Raw genomic sequence first — 27,432 nt, forward strand, 5'->3', positions numbered from 1 at the left:
GGGGGCAGGAAGGCCCCCTCTTCTTCCTCAGCCCTCATCACGCCCCTGATGAACCCGGGAGCAAAGAGGCTGAAGGAGGGCGAGGGGGCAGGTCCCATGCCCGCCACGGGGGCCCCTGGGGCTGGAGGGAGGGCAGAGGGGCTGCTGAAGCTGGCAGATGTAACCTGAGCTGGGCCTGTTATCCCGGACCCTCTGAGACCACCTTCCTTCTGGGAGGCGGCAGATTCTCCAGCCCCTGCTTGGGAAGCAAAGAATCAAACTGCTTCCGTTTGTGCCCCCGCTGAGTTCAGACGGGTTCGATAAACTGCTAACAGTGGATGATTCTTACTCCACGGTTCTTTGTTTAAAATTCTCTTTATGGCACTGGGAAGGGAGCTCCAGGAGAGAAAGCTGTGAACCCAAATAAATATGACCACCCAGACTTGAAAGGAGGTGAGGAAGGGCCTCCTGTTCCCTCCCTGGAGCCCAGAACCCGCCCCCCAACCCCCGTGTCCAGGCCTGGCTCTGGCAGGGCCCCTTCCCCGGGGGAGGACGGCAAACCCTCCTCAGGCCAGAGGGCGAGGCCTATGATGTTTTCCCAGCGTGCGGCCATTCGAACGGGCTCTTGTTCAGCTGTTTCCTGTTTCCTCACCTGGAGCCGCCTTCGTCGCCGGTTTCCAGCAGGAGGGGGTTGGGGGCCGCAGCCCACCCGCCTGCCTGGGGCCGGGGGCGCCGGGGAGGGGCCCTTGGCCGGCCGTGTCTTGGCTCCGCGGCGAAGCACGGGGTTCGGCTGCCACCCTGTCAGTCTGGCAGCTTTCTGCCGCCACGACGAAACTCATTTTCAATTTAAGGAGTACACTTCTGTCTTTTTTTTTTTTAAATTGAAGCCAAGGAAAAAGATTTCTCTTACAATAAACACATCAATGCTCATTTTCCTTATTATTCTACTTTTGGCTATTTCGTATAAAATCTTTAATTAAAGTTTTTCTTTGAAATTGTCATTATCAACCCAGAAGAAAGAAAGGGGAAAAATAAAAAAGAACAACACAGCTGTGCAGATATGAAGCGCTATTCAGGACTAAATGAACTGGAACGGAATAAGTATCTTGACTGTTATGTTCTTGGTTTTGGCTCTGTGTTCTCAATAGCACAGTCTAACTTGTCACTTTATATCGATTCCATCTGTTTACACTCTGCAGAGTATTGGCTTCCTACCGTGAACATTTCCTATTTACCAGCTGGTAGAGATGAGCCAAACCAGATAGGAAAAAATTAGACTACATTCAGAACCTCATAAACACAAACTTTCAATCTGGGGACGTGTGGGAGGCGCAGTGGCCAGCACTGCTCACCTTTAACAAAGGGGCCAACTTCCCCTCCCGCTCCTGCGATGTCCCCACCCTCCCCTGTCCCTGACTTCCGACTTCCGAGAGGACTCGGCGTTGACTCACTGGAGGGACTGAAAGCCTGTCTTTACCAAAGACGGAACAAGCTCACACAGAAGACACCTAAAGAAGACCCGCGAAAACGGAGAGAAGGGATCGGATCTGGCTAAAAAGGAGCCCGAGGGAATTCTCCAGGCCAGAATACTGGAGTGGGTAGCCTTTCCCTTCGCCAGGGGATCTTCCCAACCTGGGGGTCGAACCCAGGTCTCCTTCATTGCCAGCGGATTCTTTACCAGCTGAGCCACAAGGGAAGCCCATAAAGTGGAATTTGCTCAGTCGTGTACGAATCTTTGCGACGCCATGGACTATATACAGTCCATGGATTCTCCAGGCCAGAATACTGGCGTGGGGAGCCTTTCCCTTCTTCAGGGTGGGGGCGGGGAGAAGAGCTAAAGCAACCTAAAAGTCACAGTTGCTGTGCTGTGCTTAGTCGCTCAGTCATATCGGACTCTTCGTGACCCCACGGACTGTAGCCCACCAGCCTCTTCTGTCCATGGGGATTCTCCAGGCAAGAAACTGGAGTGGGCTGCCATGCCCTCCTCCAGGGCATAGTTGCTACCACAGAGCAAAAATCCAGCTCTGGTTTGGGGTTTCCTTGCAGCCACAGTGAAAAGAGAAACTTGCTGTATATACCCCACATATACCTCCTCCCACCTTTGACTTTCATTTTTAAGATGCTCACCGGCCACAAACGGCTTAAAGACATCTAATTGGAATTCTGTGGACTCACTGAACAACCGGCACAGCTACAAAAATAAGCCCCAAGAGGGTGCCTAGTCCAGAAGGAGTATCTCATGTCTCTGCTTCTTCCTAACCCCACCCACATGCCTAGGATGGGAGCTCCTGCCCAGACACCACGGGCCATGCGTACTGGGGTCCCTGTCACCCTGACTCCAGAACTCACACAGCTGCACCCCAGGAGGGGCAGGCCGGTCCCCCCCAGGACCTCCAGGACCCCACACAGCAGAGGTGCGCAGCAAGCACAGTCTGACGAGGACGGTGAGGGACTGACTATCCTGGGGCCTGCTAACAGGCACCCCTGATCCCGGCTGCTCTCCCCTCCTGTGCAGCCCTCCTCTGCTGACGTCATCGCCTAAATCCTCGGCTCTCAGGCCATCGCCCCCATCAGAAACATCAACAAGCTCCACCACCACCACCCCGTGGCCCGTGCTTTAGGGTTAACAGTAGCTCACCTTCAAACACCTCCACCCTTTTCTCTACATTTCAGAAGTTGCTCTGTCCCTGTCACAGAGCTGGTCTCCTCCCTGACCCGGCCACGCATCCCCTGCCCACACCTCCGCCTCCTCTCCTCCTGCCAGGCTGCAGTCCTGAGTGCTGCCCCACGTTCACCCTCTGCCCTGTCCTCAACGTGGATGGAAAGCCCATCCATGGTCCAACTCAAGCTGCACTCTCGCCTTCCTCGTGATGTCTCTCCTGTGCATGCTTCCTGCAGAACCTTATTTACTTATCCTGTAAATATTTACTGAGCTCAGATCAGGTGCCGGGGTCTGTTCATGGCACTGAAGTGACAGCAGGGAGCAGGGTAGGGAAGGCGCCCACTCCCAGGGGCGTATTTCCTAGTGATGGGCAAATAAACAAAACCTTGGGATGTTCTGAGTGCTGAGCGACTGTAGATAGTGTAGTCCAGAGACCTTCGGGGGGTGTGGGCGTGCCACTCCAGTGGGGAAACTTCATGCTGAGCGCCAAAAAACCTGGGTGCTTGTCCAAACTTCGTTCAGTAAGTGACCAGTAACCATGGGGTGTCTTAAGCAAAGGGGTCAGATGAGACCCTTAACGTGTTCTTCACGTTAAGAACATGGCTCTGGTGTCGCATGAAATGGAGACTGTGAGGGGCAAGACGGGGAGCAGAAAGAACCACCCCCAGGGTGACTGGCAGGGCCGTCCACGGGGGCCGTGGGGATGCAAAAGCGCACGGAGCTCCGATACGGCAGAGGCTGCGGTGGACAGGACTCGCTGATGGACTGGAGCCACTCACTGAGATGGAGGGAGGTCCAGAGAGGAAGGCTTCTTGGGTGGCGTCTGCGGGACCGTTTGCCCTGGTTTGGTCTGTGGACAGAGGTGAGTCTGGAGATGCAGATGGAGACAGAAACTCGGGAACCAACAGCACGCAGCCCCTTAGAAGCTTTAAACCATAGATGACCGAGCACTTTTAATTTTCCACATTAACTCTTTGGTTTTATCCACTCCAAATGCAAACTCCTAATTTTTTGAAAGACTTCCATGAGCCTTGCACTATGGTAAGTTCATTTTATATTGTTTCTCATAGTCTCAACAATATTGGAAAAATCTTGCAAAATTGCTTCCCCATTTCACTGCTGAGAAAACAGTTTCCAGAGAAACTAGCTTACTTGGGGGTCACTTAGAGAGTGAGTGTCTTGGTTCAGATGCACACTCAGCCAGGGGTCCGGCCTGCCCCCCCGCACCAGCCTGTCCCCACAACACCACCAGCCTATCCCCCTGACACCACTGCCCTGTCCCCCCCCACACCATTGGCCTGTCCCTCACCCACTGGCCCGTCTCCCCGACACTGTGCTGTTTTAAACATTTATTCATGCAATCTTGTGTTGACTTGCCACATGTAAGAAAGATTTTTTTTTTTTAAAGATAAACTTAGTCCGAAAAAATATAAATTCTGACATAACAGCATCTTTGTGTTACTTTCCTGATGAAGCCTTTAGTAAATTAATAATAGAGCAACCAAAAATAGGTCCTGGGGTAGGAGCATTTTCAATATCTTTTTTTTAATAAAATGGCAGCTGATTATTTTGTTATGTGAAATGCTCGAGATCAAAATGTAAGCACAGCTCTTCATTTAGCTGCACAGAGACACAGGAACAAGAGCTGTGACATTATTAATCACTATATTCGGTTATGATTGATAGGCTTTTCTGCAGGAGGAGAAAGTGCCTCAGATACAAGCTGTCCCAACAGCCCCGCGATATGCTAATATTTTCTTCAGATGAAAGAGGAGATGTGTTCAAATACCTGCTATAATAGGCAATTAATACCAAGTGCACCGGAGGAGAGATGATAAAAGCGGGATTAGGAGAATATTACGAATTAACGAAAAGCTTGTATGTTTTAGTAAATGGCCTCATTTTGAGCCTGACACAGTCTTTTTATTAGGCAAACAGGCTGTATTCTGATACATTCGTGCGTGCTAATGTGGTGTTCCAATGTTAAGGTATGTTTATGAAATGGCTGTGATCCTAACGACTGTTTCTTTATTCCTCAAGCGATAATTTTTTAAATCTCTTTTTTAAGAAAATCCACCTATTTAAGAAAATGAATATACCCATCACTTGCGTGTCTTCACTTTTGTGACGATATTACCGAGCAAGCAAGCAGCTTAGTGCCTCTAATTATTTACTAATTGCTCCTGAAATGACTGAGCTGCATCTGTGCGACTCCAAGGCACCGGGGTGATCCCATAAAAACGCGTGTCAGTTCACTCCGTGTCCCACAGACAGGCTCGTCGCGGCTGACTGGGTCGACCAGATGTTCTGACATCACGGCACCCAGACTTGAAAGAATGTTCTTGATGGGGTGGTGATGTGGTATGAGAGCCAATGACCTAGGGCTTTTGAGGTTTGTTTAGTTTTCCTTTTTTTTTCTTTTTCATGTCTTTGAATTGCACACTCTTAAATTCTAGTCTTCAATTTAAAACAATTTTTTTCTTGCCTGTGGAGGGGAGGAGACTAGTCGTGACATTTCTAAACACACACTGAAGTTCTTACATAACTGAGAACAGCTTCCTGTGTCCTGGCCATTCCCAGGACGTAGCTTACAGGGAGCATCTGCCCGCCACCCAACTCGAGGGCAGGACAAGATGATTCTCTTCCCCTGCTAGCCCCTTCTTTGATCTCCACCTCACGCTCATGTTAGGAGTTGACAAAAGATGAAACAAGTTCAAAAGACCTGAACGTGGTTGCCCTGGCAACACCCTGCAGCCCTGCTCTAGCCCTCTTGCCCTGACAGAGTCCTCACCTGAAGCCTGTGGAGAACTAAGTGCTGCTGCTGCTGCTGCAGGACAGGCCGGGGCCCCACAGGGCTGACAGGAGTGTAAGCAGCTGAGGAGTTGGGAATGAGTGTGAGACGGGCAGGAGGCCAGAGACAGAAAGGGAAAGAAACCTCCCAAATGCCTGTTTGAAGTGGATGCCACACGACCAACAATGCAACTCTGGGTTTAGCAAACAACCTCCGCTTGTTCATACAGTGGTGATCAGAGAGGCTTCTCTGGGACCAGCCGGGTCCACCTCCGGGCATAAGCAAGAGTCACATTTGCTACGGGCAAACGAGGTATTGGGGCTTCCCAGCTGGCACAGTGGTAAAGAATCTGCCGGCCAATGCCAATGCAGGAGACCCGGGAGACGTGGGGTCGATCCCTGGGTCGGGAAGATTCCCTGGAGGAGGAGATGGCAACCCACTCCAGTATTCTTGCCTGGAGAATCCCAGGGACAGAGGAACCTGACGGGCCACAGTCCACGGGGTCGGACAGGGCTGAGCGACTATACATGCACACACACACAAACTACGTATCACCGCCTTTCCTAAAGGGCCTCCTTGAGAAGCAGGTGGCTGGTAATTAGTAGCCAGGACCCCAGAGCCAGCTGCCAAGGCAGGAACTGCAGCTCCTCTGTCCCCAGCTGTGCACACAGGGCTCAACTGCTCAGCCTCTGTTGTAGCTTCCTCCACATCAAGATGGGATACCAAGAGCACCTGCCCCAGGGGGTTCTCCTGGAAACTGAATATGTAAACACAGTAAGCGCTTGGAACAGCTCCTAGTCAATGTTCAGTCCCTGCCACCTCTTATTAGTATCACAGCTGGAGAAATCCAAAAAATTACATCAGTGTCCAGAGGATTAAGGCCTGGCCAGCCTGGGGGTCCTTTCGCTGGGTGGCTGAAGCAGACACTGTCGGTCACTTTCTCCAAAGCCACTGACCTCTGCCCACCCCGTCTCTTTCTAACAAAACCCTCCATTTCCATTTTGTTCATATATTAGCTTCCACTCGCCCCCCACCCATGGTCATGTGCCTCGGGCGAGGGAGTCCAGCCACTGCACCAGGGAATGACCAGGGTTGGAGCAACGCCATCACCAGTGACTGGTTTGTGTGTGGACAAGACCCTGGGCTATGAGTCATGAGGAGACGTTCCACCGTGTTTATGGAGAGTCATACTGGCAGAAATGGTATGCTGGAAAAAACCCAAAAACCTGATACTGCAGTATCCATGTGTCAGACCTGGAATGCTGGCCACCTCCTGGTGACCGGAGGAGATGTGAGTGAGCAGACCCTGACCTGTGCTCCCTTCAGATTTGGACAAGATGAGAAGCTCCTTATCATCTCAGCTCGGTTGGACATTTCTCACAAGGCAGGACAACCAGACACCTCGGTGGTGGTGGCTGATGGGCTGCCTCCTGGAGGTGGGGAAAGCTCCCACAGGAAGGGTTTCAGGAGGGCCTGGCAGGACAGATAACGGGACGGATATTTATCGAGCACCCGATGTACGCACGGGGTCGCTTGCGTTACTCTCACTCATTCTTGTGGCCACTCCGGCAGGTCGGTGCTGTCGCCTCGCCTTCAGAGATGGTGGCATAGAGCAGTGACAGGCCTGAGGGCCCGTGGGCAGGGGCAGGGACGGGGCTTCAGGCCAGGGGCGCCTCCTGCCCACTAAGCCCCACTGCCTCCCAGCAGACTGAGACCCTGAGGGGTCTGCAAACCAGAAAGCTTGACAGCAGCCACGCAGACACCCACCAAAGGTACAGAAGCGAAGCTCAGGGAAGCAGTCCTCTCTGTGACCCAGGAGAAGCCAGGATCGAGAGGGGAGGGCAAGCAGGGGCACACCAGACTCAGAGTGCCCACAGCGTAGAACCTGGGTGCAGATCAATCCAGGACCCCGGACCCAGAGCCTGAGGATGGCATCCTGGGGACCACCTGGGCATGTAGAGCTTCCTCTTCCCCGATACAGGGCCCCAGGACGCAGATAGCAGCCTCCTCGTGTGAAGCCCCGGGTCACAGTTCCCGAAGGGCAGAGAGTCTGGACCCAGAGACCACCCTGTCTATCTCCGCCTTGACAGGAGGGAGGAAACGAGGCTCAGGGAGACCAGGGGTTCAACTGAACGTGAAGACACACTGGAGGGTCTAGTGAAAGGGAAGTGAAAGTGTTACTCGCTCAGTTCTGTCCGACTCTTTGCAACCTTAAGGACTGTAGCCCACCAGGCTCCTCTGTCCATGGGATTCTTCAGGCAGGAATACTGGAGTGGGTTGCCAGGCCCTTCTCCAGGGGATCTTCCTGACCCAGGGGTCGAACCTGGGTCTCCTGCACTGCAGGCAGATTCTTTACCATCTGACATATAGGGAAATCCCAGGAGACTCATAGGGAGGATATATAGTTGGAGGGGGAAGTCCCAGACTAGTGTGTTTGGAAGGTCTGGTTGTTATGTTTGTTTACTCGCTAAGTCATGTCTGACTCTTTGCGACCCCATAGACTATATCCCCACCAGGCTCCTCTGTCCAGGGATTCTCGAGGCAAGAATACTGGAGTGGGTTGTCAAGCCCTCCTCCAGGGGATCTTCCCAACCCAGGGATTGGACCTGCATCTTCTGCATTGGCAGGTGGATTCTTTACCACTGAGCCACTGGGGAAGCCCCTTGGAGGGCCTAAGTGAACCTGAATTAGGGCAAGGCTGCGGAACCAGCCATCAGACCAAGCTCACAGCAGAAGAAATCAACTGAGACACGCAAGCAGTGGGGCTCGGGCAGTTTGGGGTGCCAGCAGCTAACTGCCTGTTGGTTTAGGACGGCTAGACCACACACACATTTAGCAAAGTCTGGCTCCCAAAATTCACAAGAGACATTTGCATGCATTCTTGGCTCCAATGAGGCTCGTGGACTTATATTTAAAACAAAAGCATTAGCATCTTTCACTCCCCAACTGTGTGGCTTGCCCAGCAATGACAACGTATGTATGAAGAGAGCCTTCTTTCACTAATCGCCAGGTGTTCCTCTCTGTCACCAGGGCTTGAGTGTGGTCCGATTGCAGGACCCGAGCGGTAGCTGGAAACACGCTACTGCACAGCCAGCAGCCAAAGAGGGTACTGGGTTTGTTCTGTTTATTCTGGGCTCGGTGGGAAGGGATGACATTCATGAGTTCCTACCTATTCGTCAGAGGAAACTGTAGTAATCGCCATAATAATGACAGATGGCATCGCCTAAGTGTTCCAGGCCCTTTATACCAAATGTTTCTAAGCTACACAACAGCACTATGAGATGGGTGTTCCTATTCCTAAGCACGGATGAAGAAACCCGATGACAAGGACTTGCCCAAGACCACCAGCTGATAAATGGCAGAGCCCATCCAGGCCACCTGCCTGCCCAGGGCCAGGGTAGCCGGTCGAGCTGGGGTTCCAGCTTGCGTGGGCCTGACTGCTCGGCAGGGAGAACCAGGGAGCAGGTGTCCCCTCCCTCACCTGCTCAGCCTCTGGCTGTCACCTTTCTGTTCTCTCTAGAACCAGCGTGACAACTGCCCTGGTTGAAACTCACTCTTAGTGCGAGGGTTTTATTGGAAGGAGGCTGGGATGAAAAGACAACTGAGATGAAAGGCCAGCCATCCAGTGGGAAGTCCCCTCCAGCTTTCCTCTTGGAAGCCTCACTTTCAGTAACTTACAAGCCGGACCTGTATCCACACCCTCCCCTAACCGTCATGTCACGTTACTGATCCACAACGGCATCTAAGTTGACATGATGGCCATCGTAAACAGCTGACTTTCCCAGGATAATTTCATGATGAACACAGTTTGTGAAGAGACAAATTGAGGACATATACCATAAATAATATCCAGTGTGTTATGTATCTCTTGCTGCTGCTGCTGCTGCTAAGTTGCTGCAGTCGTGTCTGACTCTGTGCGACCCCATACACAGCAGCCCTCCAGGCTCCCCCGTCCCTGGGATTCTCCAGGCAAGAATACTGGAGTGGGTTGCCATTTCCTTCTCCAATGCATGAAGGTGAAAAGTGAAAGTGAAGTCGCTCAGTCGTGTCCGACTCTGAGCAACCCCATGGACTGCAGCCTACCAGGCTCCTCCATCTATGGGATTTTCCAGGCAAGAGTACTGGAGTGGGGTGCCATCGCCTTCTCCTACAGAATAACAAATGAACAACAATGGAAGCAGCAAATAATTGTACCAGGGTTCCTACTGATATAAACTATAGAGAAAGTAGATTTCTAGGAGCACGTAGTGCTAAAAAATTATCACACTAAAAGATGAATTTCTGGTGTTAACGGCACAAGCCGGGAGAACATTTTGTGGGGTTTAGACAAACATTTTGTGGGTTTCTGGCTCTGTTTGATTTTGAAACGTACAAAAATCTCAGAAAAGTTCAAAAAGGAAAGAAAATTTGTCACATTTCTAACCAACATATTGAGTCAAGTGAATTAAACTATGATTCTCAAACTGCTCATGTAACTGAGCAGGCTCACATGCATCTTAAATAGCGGTCCGATTCCAACCCTAAACGCTGTGAACACCCCGTCCCTCCCTAGCTGTGCCCCGCTATCCACCTGTAATCCGCAAGCAGGAACAAAGCTACATGCTCCTTCCTAAACACATGCGGGAGTTTTTGTGGCTAAATTACTCCATCCATAAATGTCTATCTCCCTGCGTGTCTCTGGTTATTTTTTACCATGCGTCTCTTGATTGGCACTCACTGCTGAAAAGCAGCAGTTTTCTCAGTCTAAAGAAAACCTTGCCTTGGTTGTAGACAGAAACCAAAGGACCGCCTTACGGATGATGATCTAAAGTTAAAGCAAAGGTAATTAATATTCCAGGACTTCTGCCGGTGTGGCTCATCACAGATGAGGCCATCGGAGCGGGCGAAGGCGAGTGAACGCAGGCTCTCACATGCGATCTATTGAGTCAAGCGACTTTGACATGAGAACGCAGATGACAAGACCCAGCTCATTCTGCATCGGCTCCCTCTGCTAGCGGTTACTTTGGACAAGCGGCAGGGCAGGGGGTGGGGGGTGGGGGCGGGGGGTAGGGTTGGGGGGCGCGGAAGAACTTTGAAAGATCTCTATTACCTTTTCTCCTACTTGGGCCTCGAGCTCTTTTAACGTCCGACAGCCATTCATTTCATTCTCACCTCCCCTTAAAGACAACAATTAAAAACCTCTTGTTAGCATGTTTTCACTGAATTAACGTTTACATAGGACACACAGAGATGAAAATGATAAGAATTTCTACACTGCATATTTTTAAATGCAAGGTGTTTCTTATGTACTACCGTTTGCCAGAAGTGTGAACTCAGGCAAGTTACTTAGCTTCTCCAGGCCTGGGGCCCCTCTTCTGTAAAATGAAATACAACATCCACTCCTCCCAGGGCGGTGCGGGGACTGAGTAATTACAGCCTGCACTCCATGAGGCCTCATTCCATGGGTTAGCAGACATCCCGCTTTACAGAGGCTGGGCGGGCCGAAGGTCATGATGGGGAAGTGGAGGCCCAGTCTTCAGATGCGGGTGGCCTGGCCTCGCCGCCCCCTCCCCACCCTGGGCTGAGGCACTGCGTTCTGACCCTGTGGGCTCCCATTCCAACGCAGTGCACGCTGAGCCCTGCTGAAAAGGGCTGAGCCTGGCTGGACATCTGTAACCAGCCGCTTGGCTCCATCTGCTTGTATTAACTCTGATTTTGCATCCTCTGTCCACCCATAAACCACTTCAGACTCCCTCTGTGGAATCAACCGTGGGGCTAGGATGGGGACAAAGAACACCAGATGCCACTTCACAGTATTTATCCAGCGCCTCCTGTACCCAGGTCTGGGGCACCACGTTGAGCAGAACACCATTTCCAGTCTTGAAAAAGCTTAATGCCAGTGATGGTGACAGACGGGAAATAAGCAATCAAATAAGCAACGTTCAGTTCAGTTCAGTCCAGTCGCTCAGTCATGTCCGACTCTTCCAACCCCATGGACTGCAGCACCCCAGGCCCCCTGTCCATCACCAACTCCCGGAGTTTACCCAAACTCATGTCCATTGAGTCAGTGATGCCATCCAACCAGCTCATCCTCTGTTGTCCCCTTCTCCTCCTGCCTTCAATCTTTCCCAGCATCAGGGTCTTTTCAAATCAATCAGCTCTTCGCATCAGGCAGTCAAAGTATTGCAGCTTTAGCTTCAACATCAATCCTTCCAATGAACACCCGGGACTGATCTCCTTTAGAATGGACTGGTTGGATCTCCTTGCAGTCCAAGGGACTCTCAAGAGTCTTCTCCAACACCACAGTTCAAAAGCATCAATTCTTCGGCACTCAGCTTTCTTTATAGTCCAACTCTCACATCCATACATGACTATTGGAAAAACCATAGCCTTGACTAGACGGACCTTTGTTGGTAAGTTGATGTAATAAGAAGTGCTGTGAAGACAATAAAGGCAGGCGATGGGGGTGGCGGGGAGAGACAGGGTAAGAAGGAAAGGCCCGTCTCCGGGACGGGGTGGACAACAGGGCATTGGGATAGAGACCCACACGCTGAGGAGCCAGGAGCCACTCTCTTGGAGGAACAGCTCTCTGAGCAAAGCAAAGGAAGCACGCAGCGGCAGGAAGCCCAGAGGTGGCAGGAGTCTGGCACATCCCAGGGCTGGCACTGCAGGGGCTGGGGGACCAGAGCCCACTGAGCAGGGCCGAGGAACACGGGGTAAGCTCAGAGATGGAGGCGGGCACCAGCCCAGTGGTGCGGGGGGCCCTGATGAGGACCCTGAACTTCACAGTGGGACGAGGGGAAGACACTAGAGCGCTTTAAAGGGAAATTAACTTCATTTTACATAGAACAAAGGGCTCAGAGGAGTTGAGTGCTGGACCCAAGTTAAAGATGAAACCAGGAATCCAGCCTTACAATTCTCTGTTAAATGTCATATATTTAATACTGTTCTCATTAGGTATCGAAGAGATACAAAACAGTACATGTAGCATATGTTTAAGATTTAAGGAGTAAAAGGTAGACATACCTGCGTACCCCCCATCAGCTGCCCCAAGGGCCCAGGGAGGCTGCCCCCCTCAACCTCAGCCTTCTCCCTCCTCCTCCCACCTCTGCATTTGGTCAAGGCAGTTCCTCTGCCACCCTAAACTCCAAACTCCATCTCTGTCTCCTTCAAGGGAGCCCCATCTCTATTACCTGATACTAACTCAGTGACTCCAGCTTTCTTTAGATTGGCATTTCTTGGAATGGTATGTCTTTTTAAATCTCTTCACTTTTAACCTTCCTATAAACTTATGTTTAGGTTTTTCTTTTCGTGGGCTTTACTTTTAAATGGAATATTTATTATAATTACTGATACTTTCAGGATTTCCATTTGTCCTGCTTCTTCTGATTCTTCTTGCCTTCTTTTGGGTTGATCTAATTTTTATCATTCAGTTTTTGTGCCTTTTTTTTTTTTTTTTTTTTGGAGTTTGGGAGTTACACAGTCCATTTTTAATCTTGTAGCAATTGCTCTGGAAATGACAACCAGCATACTTGTCAAAGGGCCTCTCTTCAGATGGTAAAGAATCCATCTGCAATGCAGGAGATGCAGGTTTGATCCCGGGGTCAGAAAGATCCTCTGGAGAAGGGAATGGCAACTCATTCTAGTATTCTTGCCTGGAGCATCCCAGGGATAGAGGAGCCTGGTGGGCTACAGTCCATGGAGTAGCAAAGAGTCGGACACGACGGAGCAACTGAACTGAACTGCTTTCTTTAGATCTACAGTTCTAGGGAGGCAGTGATGGTCTTCCAACACATCTTAGTTATTCATCCATTCAAAAGTGACTTTTGAACTTCCCTGGTGGCGCAGTGGATAGGAATCTGCCTGCCAATGCCAGGGACACAGGTTTGATTCCTGGTCCGGGAAGACTCCACACACTACAGGGCAGCTAAGCCCGTGGCCCCACGGCTACCGAGTCCAAGAGGTACAGCTACTGAAGCCTGTGGGCCTAGAGCCCGTGCTCGGCGACAGGGACGCCACCACAGTAAGAAGCCCGCGCCCTGCAATCGAGACCCAGCTCAGCCAAAAGCCCGCGCCCTGCAACGAAGACCCACCTCAGCCAGAAAGAAGTAAATACGATAAATTATTTTTAAAAAGTCACTTTTGTGTAAGTGTTGCCCTTTGGCTTCTTTCTTTTTTAATCTTTTTTTTTTTTTTTGGCTGCATCACAGCATGCAGCATCTTAGCTGCCCGATCAGGGTATCAAACTCTGGGCCCCTGCAGTGGAAGAGCAGAGTCTCAACCACGGGACCACCAGGGCAGTCCCCGTTTTACTGCTTTTCCGATCTTTCGGTCCTTGGGGTTCTGCCCCCACCTCTGCTTTAAATCTTGTTGGAGACTTGGCTTCTGGGATCCACAGGACGGCGCCTTCCGTCGGTGGTCCGGGCCGGGCCGTGGTCTCTTTGTCTGTTACTCCCGTCCTTCCTCTAGCTGCGCTCTTTGTAAGAGCTCCAGTTACATGTTCTGTGTCTGTGCTACATTCTGCCTAATGTTTTCTGACCGATCTTCCAGTTCACTTATTTCCTTGGCTGCATCTAATCTGTTTATTAAATTCATTGCTTTAAATTGTTATTATGAGATGTAACCTTGACCCAGAAAAGTATGTACAGCACATATGCATAGTTTGCTTACAATTAAGGCAAACACCTGTTTAACAATTTCTCAAATTAAGAAGCTGGGGCTTCCCTGGTGGCTCAGAGGTAAAGAATCTGCCTGCCAATGCAGAAGAAGCGAGTTTGAGCCCTGGTCCAGGAATATCCTACATGCTGCGGAGCAACTAAGCCTGTGTGCCACAACTACTGAGTCTGTGCCCTAGAGCCCGGGAGCTGCAACTGCTGAAGCCCGTGTGCCCCAAACCTGTGCTCCACAACAGCAGGAGCCACCGCAATGAGAAGCCCGCGCATCACAACGAGAGAGCAGCCCCCTTCTATGCAACTAGAAGAAAGCTCATGAAGCAACAAAGACCCAGCACAGCCAAAAACAGATAAATCAATACAATTTTAAAAAATAGTTTTTAAAGAATTAGAGCCAAACACAAAGAGGCCCCATCTGCCCTTCTCCAGTTTAAATATTTTCTCTCCTCCTCCTAGTAACCACTCTCCTAGCACTTTGGATATCATTTACTTTTCAGTTCAGTTACTCAGTCATGTTCAACTCTTTGCAATCCCATGAACTGCACACACCAGGCTTACTTGTCCATCACCAACTCTTGGAGCTTGCTCAAACTCATGTCCATTGAGTCGGTGATGCCATCCAACCATCTCATCCTCTGTCGTCCCTTTCTCCTCCTGCCTTCAATCTTTCCCAGCATCAGGATCTTTTCCAAGGAGTCAGTTCTTCACATCAGGTGGCCAAAGCATTGGAGTTTCAGCCTCGGCATCACTCCTTCCAGTGAATATTTAGGACTGATTTCCTTTAGGATGGACTGGTTGGATCTCTTTGCAGTCCAACGGACTCTCAAGAGTCTTCTCCAACACCACAGTTCAAAAGCATCAATTCTTCAGCTTTCCTATGTCTAACTCTCACATCCATACATGACTACTGGAAAAACTATAGCTTTGACTAAATGGACCTTTGTTGGCAAAGTAATGTCTCTGCTTTTTAATATGCTGTTTAGGTTGGTCATAACTTTACTTCCAAAAAATAAGCGTCTTTTTCATGGCTTTAGTCACCATCTGAAGCAATTTTGGAGCCCCCCAAAACAAAGTCTGCCACTGTTTCCATTGTTTTCCCATCTATTTGCCATGAAGTGAAGGGACTAGATGCCGTGATCTTAGTTTTCTGAATGTTGAGCTTTAAGCCAACTTTTTCACTCTCTTCTTTCACTTTCATCAAGAGGCTCTTTAGTTCTTCACTTTCTGCCATATGGGTGGTGTCATCTGCATATCTGAGGTTACTGATATTTCTCCCAGCAATCTTGATTCCAGCTTGTGCTTCATCCAGCCCAGCACTTCACATGATGTACTCTGCATATAAGTTAAATAAGCAAGGTGATAATACATAGCCTTGACATACTTTTATCTTCATTTACATTTATCTTTTATCTTCTTATAATTTTACCACCTAGGTATGTATCCTTAAACAAAACAGTTCAGTTGTCTGGTTTTGAACTTCACATGTGAACAGAAGTATTTGTTCACTTTTTCCTCCTTCCCTCAGTGTTACATCCATGAGTCATTCAGGCTGTTGACTACAGGTGTCATTTGTTGGTTGTCATTGGGCTTCCCCTTGTGGCTCAGCTGGTAAAGAATCTGCCTGCAATGGAGGAGACCTGGGTTTGATCCTTGGGTTGGGAAGATCCCCTGGAGAAGGAAAAGGCTACCCACTCCAGTATTCTGGCTTAGGTCTGTAAATGGTTCACAAAGAGTCAGACGCAACTGAGCAACTTTTCACTTGACTTCACTTCAGTTGGCGTTTTTGCAGCCTCTGACTCAATAAACATACATTAAGCACCTCTGTTGCTGCTGTTTAGTCACGAAGTCATTTCCAACTGTTCTGCCACCCGATGGGCTGCAGCGCGCCAGGCTCCTCTGTTCATGGAAATTCCCAGGCAAGAATACCAGAGTGGGTTCCATTTCCGACTCCAGGGCATCTTCCCAACCCAGGGATCGAACCCGTGTCTCCTGTGTCTCCTGCATTGGCAGGCAGATTCTTTACCACTGAGCCACCTGGGAAGCACATTAAGCACCTGATCTGTGCCAAGCACTCTCCTAGGGACTTGGAATACATCAATAAGTCAAACGGATAAAGTTGCCTGCCCTTGTGGAGCTCACGTTCTATGTTGAGAAAGTCTCACTTGTGTGTTAGCCTCAAGGGTGTGGGTGGAGTGACCTACAGGCTTATCTGGTGGAAACACTGCAGACACTGGGAAGCACCAGTCAAAAGTGATAAGGTGGAAGCAACAAGAATGTCCTCAGTTTGGGAACACCATGAACGAGAGCAGAGCAGCAGAGTCCCATCAGGGAGGCCAGCCAGATCACAGAGGGCCTTGCAGTTTCCGTGGGATCACCTGCCTTTCGCTGGTAGCATCTTCTAGCATTTCCCTAGTCAAGATCTGCAGGATGTGAACCATCTCAGTTTTTGTCTGAAATGTTGTTATTTAATCCTCAGGCTTTTTTTTTTTTTTTTTTTAAATGTTTCTTGCTGTGTTTGCTGCTGCTGCTACTGCTAAGTCGCTTCAGTCATGTCCGAATCTGTGTGACCCCATAGACGGCAGATCCCGTCCCTGGGATTCTCCAGGCAAGAACACTGGAGTGGGTTGCCATTTCCTTCTCCAATGCATGAAAGTGAAAAGTGAAAGTGAAGTCGCTCAGTTGTGTCCAACTCTTATCGACCCCATGGGCTGCAGCCCACCAGGCTCCTCCGTCCATGGGATTTTCCAGGCAAGAGTACTGGAGTGGGGTGCCATTGCCTTCTCTTTAATCTTTAGAAATTCAAAGATGCTGTCTGAACCTTTGAAAGTGAGAGTGTTACTTGCTCAGTCGTGTCTGACTCTTTGTGATCCCGTGGACTGTAGCCCGCCAGGCTCTTCTGTCCATGGGATTCTCCAGCCAAGAATACTGGAGTGGGTTGCAATGCAATGCAGTGGGTTACCACTGAGCCACCTGGGAAGGATAATCCAATGCAAAGGCTCCCTTTCTGCAAGTCAGTGTAAAGAAAGTTTACGAGATGGAGCTGAAAGGTAACTTTGAACATCATGGGCAAAGGCACCAGATGTGGCTCCCTTTTCCAAACAGTCTGGTCCCAGTGGTGAGCAGACACCGTGGGAAGAAGAGGAAAGGTGGCCAGGGGTTCCCACAGAAAGAGCTCTCCTTCTTATTCTTACAAATACAGCTTTAAAAAAAAATCTAGGAAGGCAAATACTTTAGCTCAGCACACTGAAGAGCTCCTCCCACACTCTCGCACCTTTCGTTGCCACTGTTGAGACATCTGTGTCAGTCTAATGGTCACTCCTCTGGAGTCAACCCCATCTTTCTTCTCCCTGCCTTCAACATTTTCTCTTTGATTTTAATGTTCTATAGTTTCACTGTGATATGTCTAGATAGGCATCCCTTTTTGTTTATCTGGCTCGAGACTCTAAACCGTTACCTTTTCAAATACAGTCCCTGTGCTACTCCTTCTCTCACATATCTGGAAACCCAACAAGAGGTATTACTGGGCCTTCTCTGCCCACCTCCCATGTTCTTACACCTGTCCTCCGTGTTTGCATCTCTGTTTCTGAGCTGCATTCCGGATACTACCTTCAGATCTGCTTTCCACTCCACTAATGCTCTTTCCAGCTGTGCTGAATCCACCATTTTCACCCATCCACTAAAACTTTATTCTACAGCAGGCGTTATCTTTCAGTGCTAGCAGTTCCACTGTGTACTTCTTCAAATCTTTATTTTTGTTGCCTCTTGTTTTGCATTCATGTATTGAATCCATTCTTTCATTTCTTTAAAGCTATTACAACACTGGTTTTATATTCTGTATCTGACAGTTTCAACATGGCAAGTGTCTGGAGATCTGATTCTACTGGACAGGATTTCCATTTGTTTGCGGTCCTCATTCTTCATTTCTTCATGTGTCGTCAAGGTTTTCTGTGTGACGCTTTACCTGTGGCTTTCTTTAAGGGCTATGTTGTAGACGTATCCCTCCCTTGAAGGGCACACCCAGTCCAGGACCAGTTTTAAGTAAATTCCTAGCCTGAGACTTTTCAGACCACACAGGTAGCATTATTTTAGGTATAGATCTTCATTAAAATTGACTTGTGATTACAATCTTTCCTCTATTCACCCAATGCCAGTGTTGAAATAGCTAGGTTTCTGTGATGCAGATCTATATTTTGATAATTATCCTTGCAAGAGGGTATAGGGGTCCCCACTGTCCATGTACTGGTCTTCTCTTTGGTTTTTCCACCTTGGATAGACCCTGTAGGCTTTGTCTTTTATCCCTTTCACTCCGAAGACCCAACAAAACTGAAACACCAATTCACCAAGATTTGGCCAATACTTTGTGGCAAAAACTTCTTTATACAAAACTTCTCTAGATTCCAGTTCCTACCGCATGCTTAGCCTCTAAGAATTACTTCCTTTCTTGCCAGCTCAGTAATGCATTAAAATACTTTACCTTTAACCCACCATTTTACTTGTTTTCAGTGGAAGTGTTGTTCATGGAGGTAGCCTACCATAGTACCAGAAACAGAATTTTCTATTCACTCTAATACATGGCCTTAAACAATAAGATCATGGCATCCGGTCCCATCACTTCATGGCAAATAGATGGGGAAACAGTGGCTGACTTTATTTTTCTGGGCTCCAAAATCACTGCAGATGGTGATTGCAGCCATGAAATTAAAAGACGCTTACTCCTTGGTAGGAAAGTTATAACCAACCTAAACAGCATATTAAAAAACAGAGACATTACTTTGCCAACAAAGATCCATCTAGTCAAGGTTATGGTTTTTCCAGTGGTCATGTATGGATGTGAGAGTTGGACTATAAAGAAAGCTGAGTGCTGAAGAATCAATGCTTTTGAACTGTGGTGTTGGAGAAGACTCTTGAGAATCCCTTGGACTGCAAGGAGATCCAACCAGTCCATCCTAAAGGAGATCAGTCCTGGGTGTTCATTGGAAGGACTGATGTTGAAGCTGAAACTCCAATACTCTGGCCACCTGATGCGAAGAGCTGCCTCATTGGAAAAGACCCTGATGCTGGAAAAGATTGAGGGCAGGAGGAGAAGGGGATGACAGAGGATGACATGGTTGGATGGCATCACCGACTCAATGACGTGGGTTTGGGTGGACTCCGGGAGTTGGTGATGGACAGGGAGGCCTGGCATGCTGTGGTTCATGGGGTCGCAAAGAGTCTCGGATACGACTGAGCGACTGAACTGAACTGAAACAATAAAGAGAATTTAGCTTCATGAGTAAGCCAGATACCTTTCTAATTTACTTTAAATATTCAGTCTGTTGTGTTTAAGAAAGTAATGTATGATACTTTTCATCTCAAATTATTAGACTGAAGTTTCACAATTGAACAAAAACAAAAAAGAACTCTCCTGCTTTTAGTTTTTTCCAACTGTTGAGCTTTTTCAGCAAAGAATATTCAAATTATGTTACTTATCCCCCAAATGGGGATGGTTTCATTAGGTCAAGAGTAAGAATATGCCTATGAAATGACCAGTCATTCTTCTGAATGAGTCTGGAAGTTATCCTAGCTCATCACTTACAGACAGCATCAGCAGATCACAAGTCCCTGATCCCAGAGCAGATAATACTTTGTCATTCTTGGTGGCGCTGCTGCACTGAATTTTTTTTTTTTAAGTGTTAGTCCCTCAGTCATGTCTGGCTCTGTGTGGTCCCGTGGACTGTGGCCTGCCAGGGTCCTCTGTCCATGGGATTCTCCAGGCAAGGACACTGGAGTGGGTTGCCATTTCCTTCTCCAGATGATCTTCCTGACCCAGGGATCGAATCCAGGTCTCCTGCATCACAGATGAACTCTTTTACCATCAGAGCCACCAGGGAAGGACACAAGTTACCATCCTAGCCGTTTTTACTGTACAGCTCACTCAGTTGGTAAAGAATCTACCTGCAATGCAGGAGACCCCAGTTTGATTTCTGGGTCAGGAAGATCCACTGGAGAAGGGATAGGCTACCCATTCCAGTATTCTTGGGCTTCCCTTGTGGCTCAGCTGGTAAAGAATCTGCCTGCAATGCCAGAGACCTGGTTTCAGTCCCTGGGTTGGGAATATCCCCTGGAGAAGGGAAAGGCTACCCACTCCAGTATTCTGGCCTGGAGTATTCCATGGACTGTATAGTCTATGGGGTCACAAAGAGTTGGACACGAGTGAGCGACTTTCACTTTCACTTTCAGTAATGTGAATATATCCATACTGCTATGCAAGGGATCTCTGGGACTTGCTCACCTCGCAAAACAGAAACCGTACCCAGTAATCACCAATCCCCCTTCCCTCTCTGCACGGCTGCACTAATTCTCACAACTCAGCTATATCCAAGATGGCTGCGATCATGAAAGTCACAATACCAGAATGTGCTAATATTTCAGAACCAAGTCTAATTCTCTCAGAATTGTTTACACAATTCCTGAGAAAATGAAGCTTACTCATTTAGAGTCAGAATAATCTGAGTCAATAATTTTTCTACTATAAAACAATATTTCCTACATTGTACACTAGCATCAAGGAACTTAACAGCTGACAGAGACAGTAAAGTTCAGGCTTCAGCACTCTTGTTTTGCAGATAAGGAAACGAGCCCCATGCTCAGGCTACAGCTATGAGGACCTCATACAAAGATCTCCTAAAATTTTTTCATTTATAGCTACAAAAATATGATCACTAGCCAATGAAAGACACTAAAAATGCATGGAAAAAACAAATTTAAAATGTGGCATCTTAATACTCTTACTTCAAAGTTTACATTCCGTATTTCCAAGTAATTCTCTGGTGGTCCAGGGTTAAGATGTGCTGCTTTCAATGCCAGGGCCCACGTTCCATCCCTGGCTGGGGAACTAAGATCCCACAAGCCTTGCAATGTGGCAAAAAAAAAAAAATTAAATTCCTTATTTCCAAATATGAAAGGCATCGCATATGAAGTATGTTGTGCTGGGTGTGTGCAGTTGTATCTGACCCTTTGTGACCCCATGGACGGTAGCCCTCCAGGCTCCTCTGTCCCTGAGATTTCCCAGGCAAGAATACTGGAGTGGGCTGCCATTTCCTTCTCCAAGGGGTCTTCCAGACCGAGAGATCAAACCCGACTCCCCCGCATCTCCTGCACTGGCAGGCAGAGTCTTTACCGCTAGCACCACTTGTGAAACATGTTGGTCTGGTTTTAATTTGCTGTGTCTCCACTTTGAATACAATATTATTTCTCTTATCCTGAAACATATACCATTTAGACATCAGAATCTTCTCTAAGTAAATTTTTTGCCTGAGGATTGTATCTGTTGACATGTTTAGCTCTAATGTGCTTGGGTCCTATCTCGCATCACTTCAAGTTTTAAATTTTCATACGAGGAAAAAAAAAAAAAAACACTTACCTCTTTATAACATTGATATTCAGGTCAATTCCTCCAAATCTGGACAGGAATACAAGGTACGGAACAGCTCCAGAACTGGTGAGGGGGATCTACACCCAAACAAGAAGAGTGGCAGCTCGTTAGTGAGTTCAGGGCCAAGCCGTGGACAGCACAGCAGGCTTCGCGACACGGGCAGGGCACTCAGAGCAGGGCGGGCGCTCCAGGACGCTTACAGCTACTCGGCCCAGGCGCCTGAGTCGACAGGCACCATCAGCAAACCAAGCACGAGCAGCAGACACACCAGAATGCCAGTCTGCGCTCAACCAAAGCCACCAAACCCTCTACAGAATTAGCTAAAATCTAGGTCCATCTAACTGGGAAAGACTGAGGGCAGGAGGAGAAGGGGACGACAGAGGATGAGATGGTTGGATGGCCTCACTGACTCGATGGACACAAGTCTGAGCAAACTCGGAGAGACAGTGAAGGCCGGGGAAGCCTGGAGTGCTGCAGTCCACGGGGTCACAGAGAGTCAGACACAGCTGAGCGACTGAACAGCAACAACAGGTCTTTCTAAAGGGTAAAGTAGGGTCCTCCCTGGTGGTCCAGTGGCTAAGACTCCTCGCTCCCAGTGCAGAGGGCTTAGGTTCCATCCCTGGTCAGGGAACTAGATCCCACATGCCTCAACTAAGACCCAGCTCAGCCAAATAAATAAATGTTTTTTAAAAAGATAAACTAACAGTAGTAGAAATATATTCTAATATATTTTACATATGTATTTATATATATGTGTGTGTGTATAAACATATATATATTTCCCAAGAGTCTGAGGCCACAGCACAATTTATCCTCTGTGTATCATGTACCCTTTCTATACAGTCATATGCTTTTAAGGTAGAAAAAAGTCATTTTTAAATCTAAAATTCTACAAGGGACATCATTGGGCCAGGTGGGTTAATACAGACTCTAGAGTAAATAAAAGTATTACTACCTCAATGTTTACCAAAGTTGATAACTGTGCTATGATTAGGTAAGAGAACAGTTCTTATTCTTGAAGAAATATACACTGAAGTATTTAGAAGTACAGGACCAGTAATAGGACTTCCCTCGTGGTCCAGAGGCTAAGAATCTGCTTGCCAATGCAGGGGACACAGGTTCGAGCCCTGGGCCAGGAAGATTCCACGTTGTGTGGGGCATCTAAGTTCATGTGTCACAACTGCTGAAGCCTGTGCTCTCGAGCCCGAGAGCCACAACTACGGAAGCCCAGAGCCCAGAGCCCGGGCTCCGCAGCAAGAGAAGCCACCGCTATGAAGCTCTCACACCGCAACGAAGAGTGGCCCCTGCTCGCTGCCACGAGAGAAAGCCCGTGCGTAGCAATGAGGACCCAGCACAGCCAAAAAACAAAGAAAGCACCGTTAGTATAAGCAATTTCCGCTTAAATGGTTCAGAAAAAATTACATACATTATTTGTGTATTTCAAATATATATAGTTTGCATATGTGCACAGAGGGAGTGAAAGATTACAGGAGAAGCGAATGAGGTTAAATGTTCACAGTTGAAAAATCTGGGCAAGGGTAAACGGCCATTATTTGTACCATACTTTCCTTTACAAACTTGCTGGAGGCTTGAAATTACTTTTAAATAAAAAGCCAATTTTTAAAAAAAGTGAAAAAATTATTTCCCCAGAAAGCATGTGAAACTAAAATTAAAATAAACACACATCAATATAAATATATATTTTAAGCTTCATGCAAATACACAAGTACAATCTCCCGTACAGCTGAACGGCTCCTGAGCCCATACAACCAAGTTTGATATTTACTTAGCCCTTAAAATTCCAGCCTCAAAGCCTAGCACAGTTATCTCGGTCTTCCCCAAAGGACACGTTTCCCTTTACTGTTTAAAACATGTATAACTAGGACATGGGACTGTGGGGAGAGTGGCTCACAGGGTGGGCCTCTGCAAAGCCTTTTCCTGGAAAGGACACCAGGACTCTGACTTCTGACAGGGTGGTTTTCAGCAGATACAACTTGGGTAGGCACCTCCGAGGTTCCCAAGTCCCACAGAAGAAGGGCAAGGACAGGTTAAACGTGCAGTTTCCCAGACTGGATGCCCCCTGGTCTCAGCAGTGATAAGAGTTAATGCGGAAGGGAGGAAGCTGACGGTGAAGGGGCTCATACTTCGTAAATGGGCACAGGCGCTAATCTTGGTTCTAACTCATCCAGCCCCAGACCACCTTCTGAGGAAGTTGAAACCTTCCACATTTCACAGAGCAGAGGAATGACCTCCCCGCACAGCACAGAAATCTGTGACTCCAGAGCCCAAGCTCATTTCACTACACTAACCACCGTATGGGTAAAAAAAAAAAAAAAGTTCATCAACCGTTGAGGTTTTTGTCACATCTCATGTTGCTACTTGTGCGTGCGTGCCAAGGTGCTTCAGTCATGTCCAATTCTTTCCAACCCCAGGGACTGTAGCCCGCCAGGCTCCCCTGTCCATGGGGATTCTCCAGGCAAGAGTACTGCAGTGGGTTGCCGTGCCCTCCTCTTCCAGGGGATCTTCCCGACCCAAGGGTTGAACCCCCTCCCTTCTGTCTCACTGGCAGGCGGGTTCTTTACCACTAGCACCACCTGGGAAAATTAGTGCTACTTGTGAAGTGAAGTGTAAGTCGCTCAGTCGTGTCCCGACTCTGTGACCCCATGGGCTGCAGCCTACTAGGCTCCTCTGTCCATGGAATTCTCCAGGCAAGAACACAAGTACTACCTGTGATCTGATGCAAATTCTAAGGTGGCAGATACATTTTTGCAATGCCTAGTTTCCAAACTAAGCTCAAGGATCCAGTCTAAAAGGAAAGGCTGGACTAAGGATTCACTTCTCCAGGATTTGCGATTCTGGCAAAAATGTCTTGAGACTCAAAACCGTCCACTGATGAATCACTGGAAGCAAATCCTTAGACTGCAGCTGGCGAAGCACAGTTTGTGAATGCACGTCCAGTGTGTTGATCAGAACCTTCCAAGGCTTCTCTTTCCTTGGGACAACCACCAAGACCTGAATAGAACTTTGCTTTCCTTCTCTGGCATCTAGTAACCGGTGCAACTTCTTTTAAAATGTTCAACTTATACTGATATTCAGAGACTGAGACACATTTAAAAACAATTCATATCACTATTAATGAAACTAAGGAACAGGGTGGCTAACAAACAATGCCTCGTCTATCATCACCCTGACATTCAAACACTCTTGACACGGTTCTTGAGATAAAATTACAGCTAAAATAAATTCACTAAAACTGGGAAATTCTCTTCTAATTTTTAATGCATTTTGTAAATTTTTATTCACTTTATCTCTGGCTGTACTGGGTCTTCACAGCTGGGCGGGCTTCTCTCTAGTTGTAGGCAGCGGGGGCTCCTCTCGAGTTGTGGTGAGCAGGCTTCTCATGGAAGTGGCTTCTGTTGTTGTGGAGCACAGGCTCCAGGGTGAGAGGGCTTCAGCAGTTGCGGCTCCCGGGCTCTGGAGCACAGGCTCAGCAGTTGTGCACGGGCTTAGATGCTCCACGGCATGCGGGATCTTCCCAGATCAGGGATTGAACCCGTGTCTCCTGCATTGGCAGGTGGATTCTTTACCACTGAGCCACCAGGGAAGCCCCCTCTTTTCTAATTTTTAAGATTTCCATGAACTATTTTACCAGTTTTATACATTGCCAGTTAGGCTTATATTGACCATTGAAAAAGAAAGTTGGGTATCACCACGTGGATTAGTCATTAAAAGACCTAGAAAGGTCACACACCCTGTGAAGTCCAGGGATTAGGGAGACAAGCTCTGCCCTGCTTTCCCAGTGAACCTGGCCTCCTGTGAAGGCACTGCACTCCGGTCTCCTGGGTTTATGCATGGGTCACGAGAGCTCAAGGTTCTAGAAACACACGCTGATAGTAAGACAGACCACGGGAACCTGTTATGTAAAGGCTCTGAAGTTCTACAGTTCTCAGTGACTTCTTTTTAAAACAGATGTCGCTTTTAAAAAAACGGATCCACATTTCACATTTTCTGTGCTGTTCCTCTTCCTGCATAGCTGATTAGCTTGGGAGGCTGTCAAAATTTTAAATTAACATTAGATCATGAATATAGGGAGACATTAGCAGGAAATAATATTTTCACTTTCCATTTGGTATAAAGAAAAGATCAGTTCAATCAAGCTTGTGATGAAACGGATGCAATGTTTGTGAGGACAAATGTTCTTTAAAAGCAAGAGAACATTACCACACGACACAGCACTTCCACTCCTAGGTACGTACCCAAGAGAAGTGAAAACATATGTCCACATAAAACCTTGTACGTGGAAGTCCCAGCAGCGCTGTTCACAGAAGCCAAAACGTGGAGACAACCCAAAGGCCCATCACCTGACGCTAAAGAGGCTGCGTCGTCTCCATGCAGCGGAGCACTATTCAGTCATAGCAAGGAGCGAAGTACCAATTCATGCTGCAGCATGGATGTTTAGCAGAACTAAACATTATGCTGAGTAAAAGAAGCCAAAGATCATACACTACATTATTCCTTTTTATGAAATAGCCAGACTACACAATCTATTAAGACACAGAGTAGATTAGTGGTTGTCAGGGATTAGGGGAAGGGGGAGTGCAGAGTAACTGCTAAGGAATACAAAAGTTTCTTTTAGGGATGATGAAATGTTCCGGAATTAGATAGTGGTGATTGTGAATCACTCTGTGAACATATTAAAAACCTCGGGGGTTTCCCTGGTGGCTCAGTGGGAAGGAATCTGCCTGCCAGCACAGGAGTCACCGGTTCAATCCCTGGTCCAGGAAGATTCCACAAGCCTCACAGCAGCTAAGCCCATGCAACACGACTACTGAACCTGTGCTCTCGAGCCTGGGAACTGCAGCCACTGAGCCCACAGCCACAGCTCCTGAAGTCCGAGTGCCCGAAAGCCCGTGCTCTGAAACAAGAGAAGCCGCCATAGTGAGAAGCCCATGCACCGCAACTAGGGAGTGGCCCCTGCTCCCCACAGCCAGAGAAGAGCCTGTGCAGCAGCGAAGACCAGCACAGCCAGAATAATCAACAAATGAAATCACCGGAAAAACCCCACAGACCTGTCCACTGTTAAGTGCTGAATTTTATGATATGTGAATCATATCTCAGTAAAGCTCTTATTTAAAATGTGGATATAATAAATAGTGAAAGGTGAAAGAATCAATATATATTATTTCTGAGATTCTGGAAGCGAATAAAGGGGAAACATTTTTTAAAAGAAGAGGAGGAAAGCTCTTCACCTTCCTCCCCCTTCCCTTCTTCCCTGTCTGCCCCTCACAATTCAGTCCTGCAGTCATTAGACGGGGCAGAGACACGTGGTGTCTGCCATGTCAGGGAGCCTGGTCCAGAGCCAGGGAGCGCACCCACACGGCGGGCAGAGGGCATCCACCTGGGTGTGTGAGCGCTGGAGATGGGAGATGGGTGATGAGTCACATGCCAGCACATTCAAATAAGTGAAACAAGCGGGTTCAGTCCCTGGGTTGGGAAGATCCCCTGGAGGAGGAAATGGCAACCCACTCCAGTGCGCTCGCCTGATCTGTCCCACGGATGGGGGAGACTGGCGGCTGCAATCCCTGGGGTCACAGAGTCGGGCCTGACTGAGTGACTGAGCACACACGCATGCACATGTGTGTATAGGGATGTGCATATGGAACAGGCCCCTGGAGCTCTGCCCACTTAGAGGGCCCGGAGCAGTAGCATCCAGGAGCAATGAGCAGCCCTGCTGCCTAGATCCCAGATTCCGGATGCCTGTTTGCATTAAAAAGAACCAGCGCTCTTTGGAGAGACAGATGATTCCAGGACTGAGCATGGAAAGTACAGGTGAGCTTGTAATATCTTGCATCAGGAAGTCAGAAAGTGTTCCAAAAATGCTAGGGACACGTCAAAAGGACACAGAAACCAGCATGAAGGTGCCTTTGTGGCTAAA

The 27,432-nt window shown here is 48.2% G+C and overlaps 1 protein-coding gene across 5 annotated transcripts in view; it reads right to left on the reverse strand.

The window, feature by feature from the left end:
- The window catches only part of EFCAB6 (EF-hand calcium binding domain 6), a 253,339-nt gene that overhangs the window by 190,487 nt on the left and 35,420 nt on the right, over positions 1-27,432 (reverse strand). For 4 of the 5 annotated variants that reach the window (XM_070790542.1, XM_070790543.1, XM_070790540.1 and 1 more), the window contains 2 exons: positions 21,486-21,574; positions 10,522-10,588 (listed from right to left, as the gene is read on the reverse strand). In XM_070790542.1, the coding sequence (XP_070646643.1) occupies positions 10,522-10,588; positions 21,486-21,574 (156 nt within the window). Of the gene's footprint in view, positions 1-10,521; positions 10,589-14,641; positions 15,416-21,485; positions 21,575-27,432 lie in introns of those variants that run through there. The other variant, XM_070790544.1, reaches the window with a different exon arrangement.

This window comes from Bos indicus, chromosome 5 (genome assembly GCF_029378745.1).
Source record: "Bos indicus isolate NIAB-ARS_2022 breed Sahiwal x Tharparkar chromosome 5, NIAB-ARS_B.indTharparkar_mat_pri_1.0, whole genome shotgun sequence".
Taxonomy (NCBI): domain Eukaryota; kingdom Metazoa; phylum Chordata; class Mammalia; order Artiodactyla; family Bovidae; genus Bos; species Bos indicus.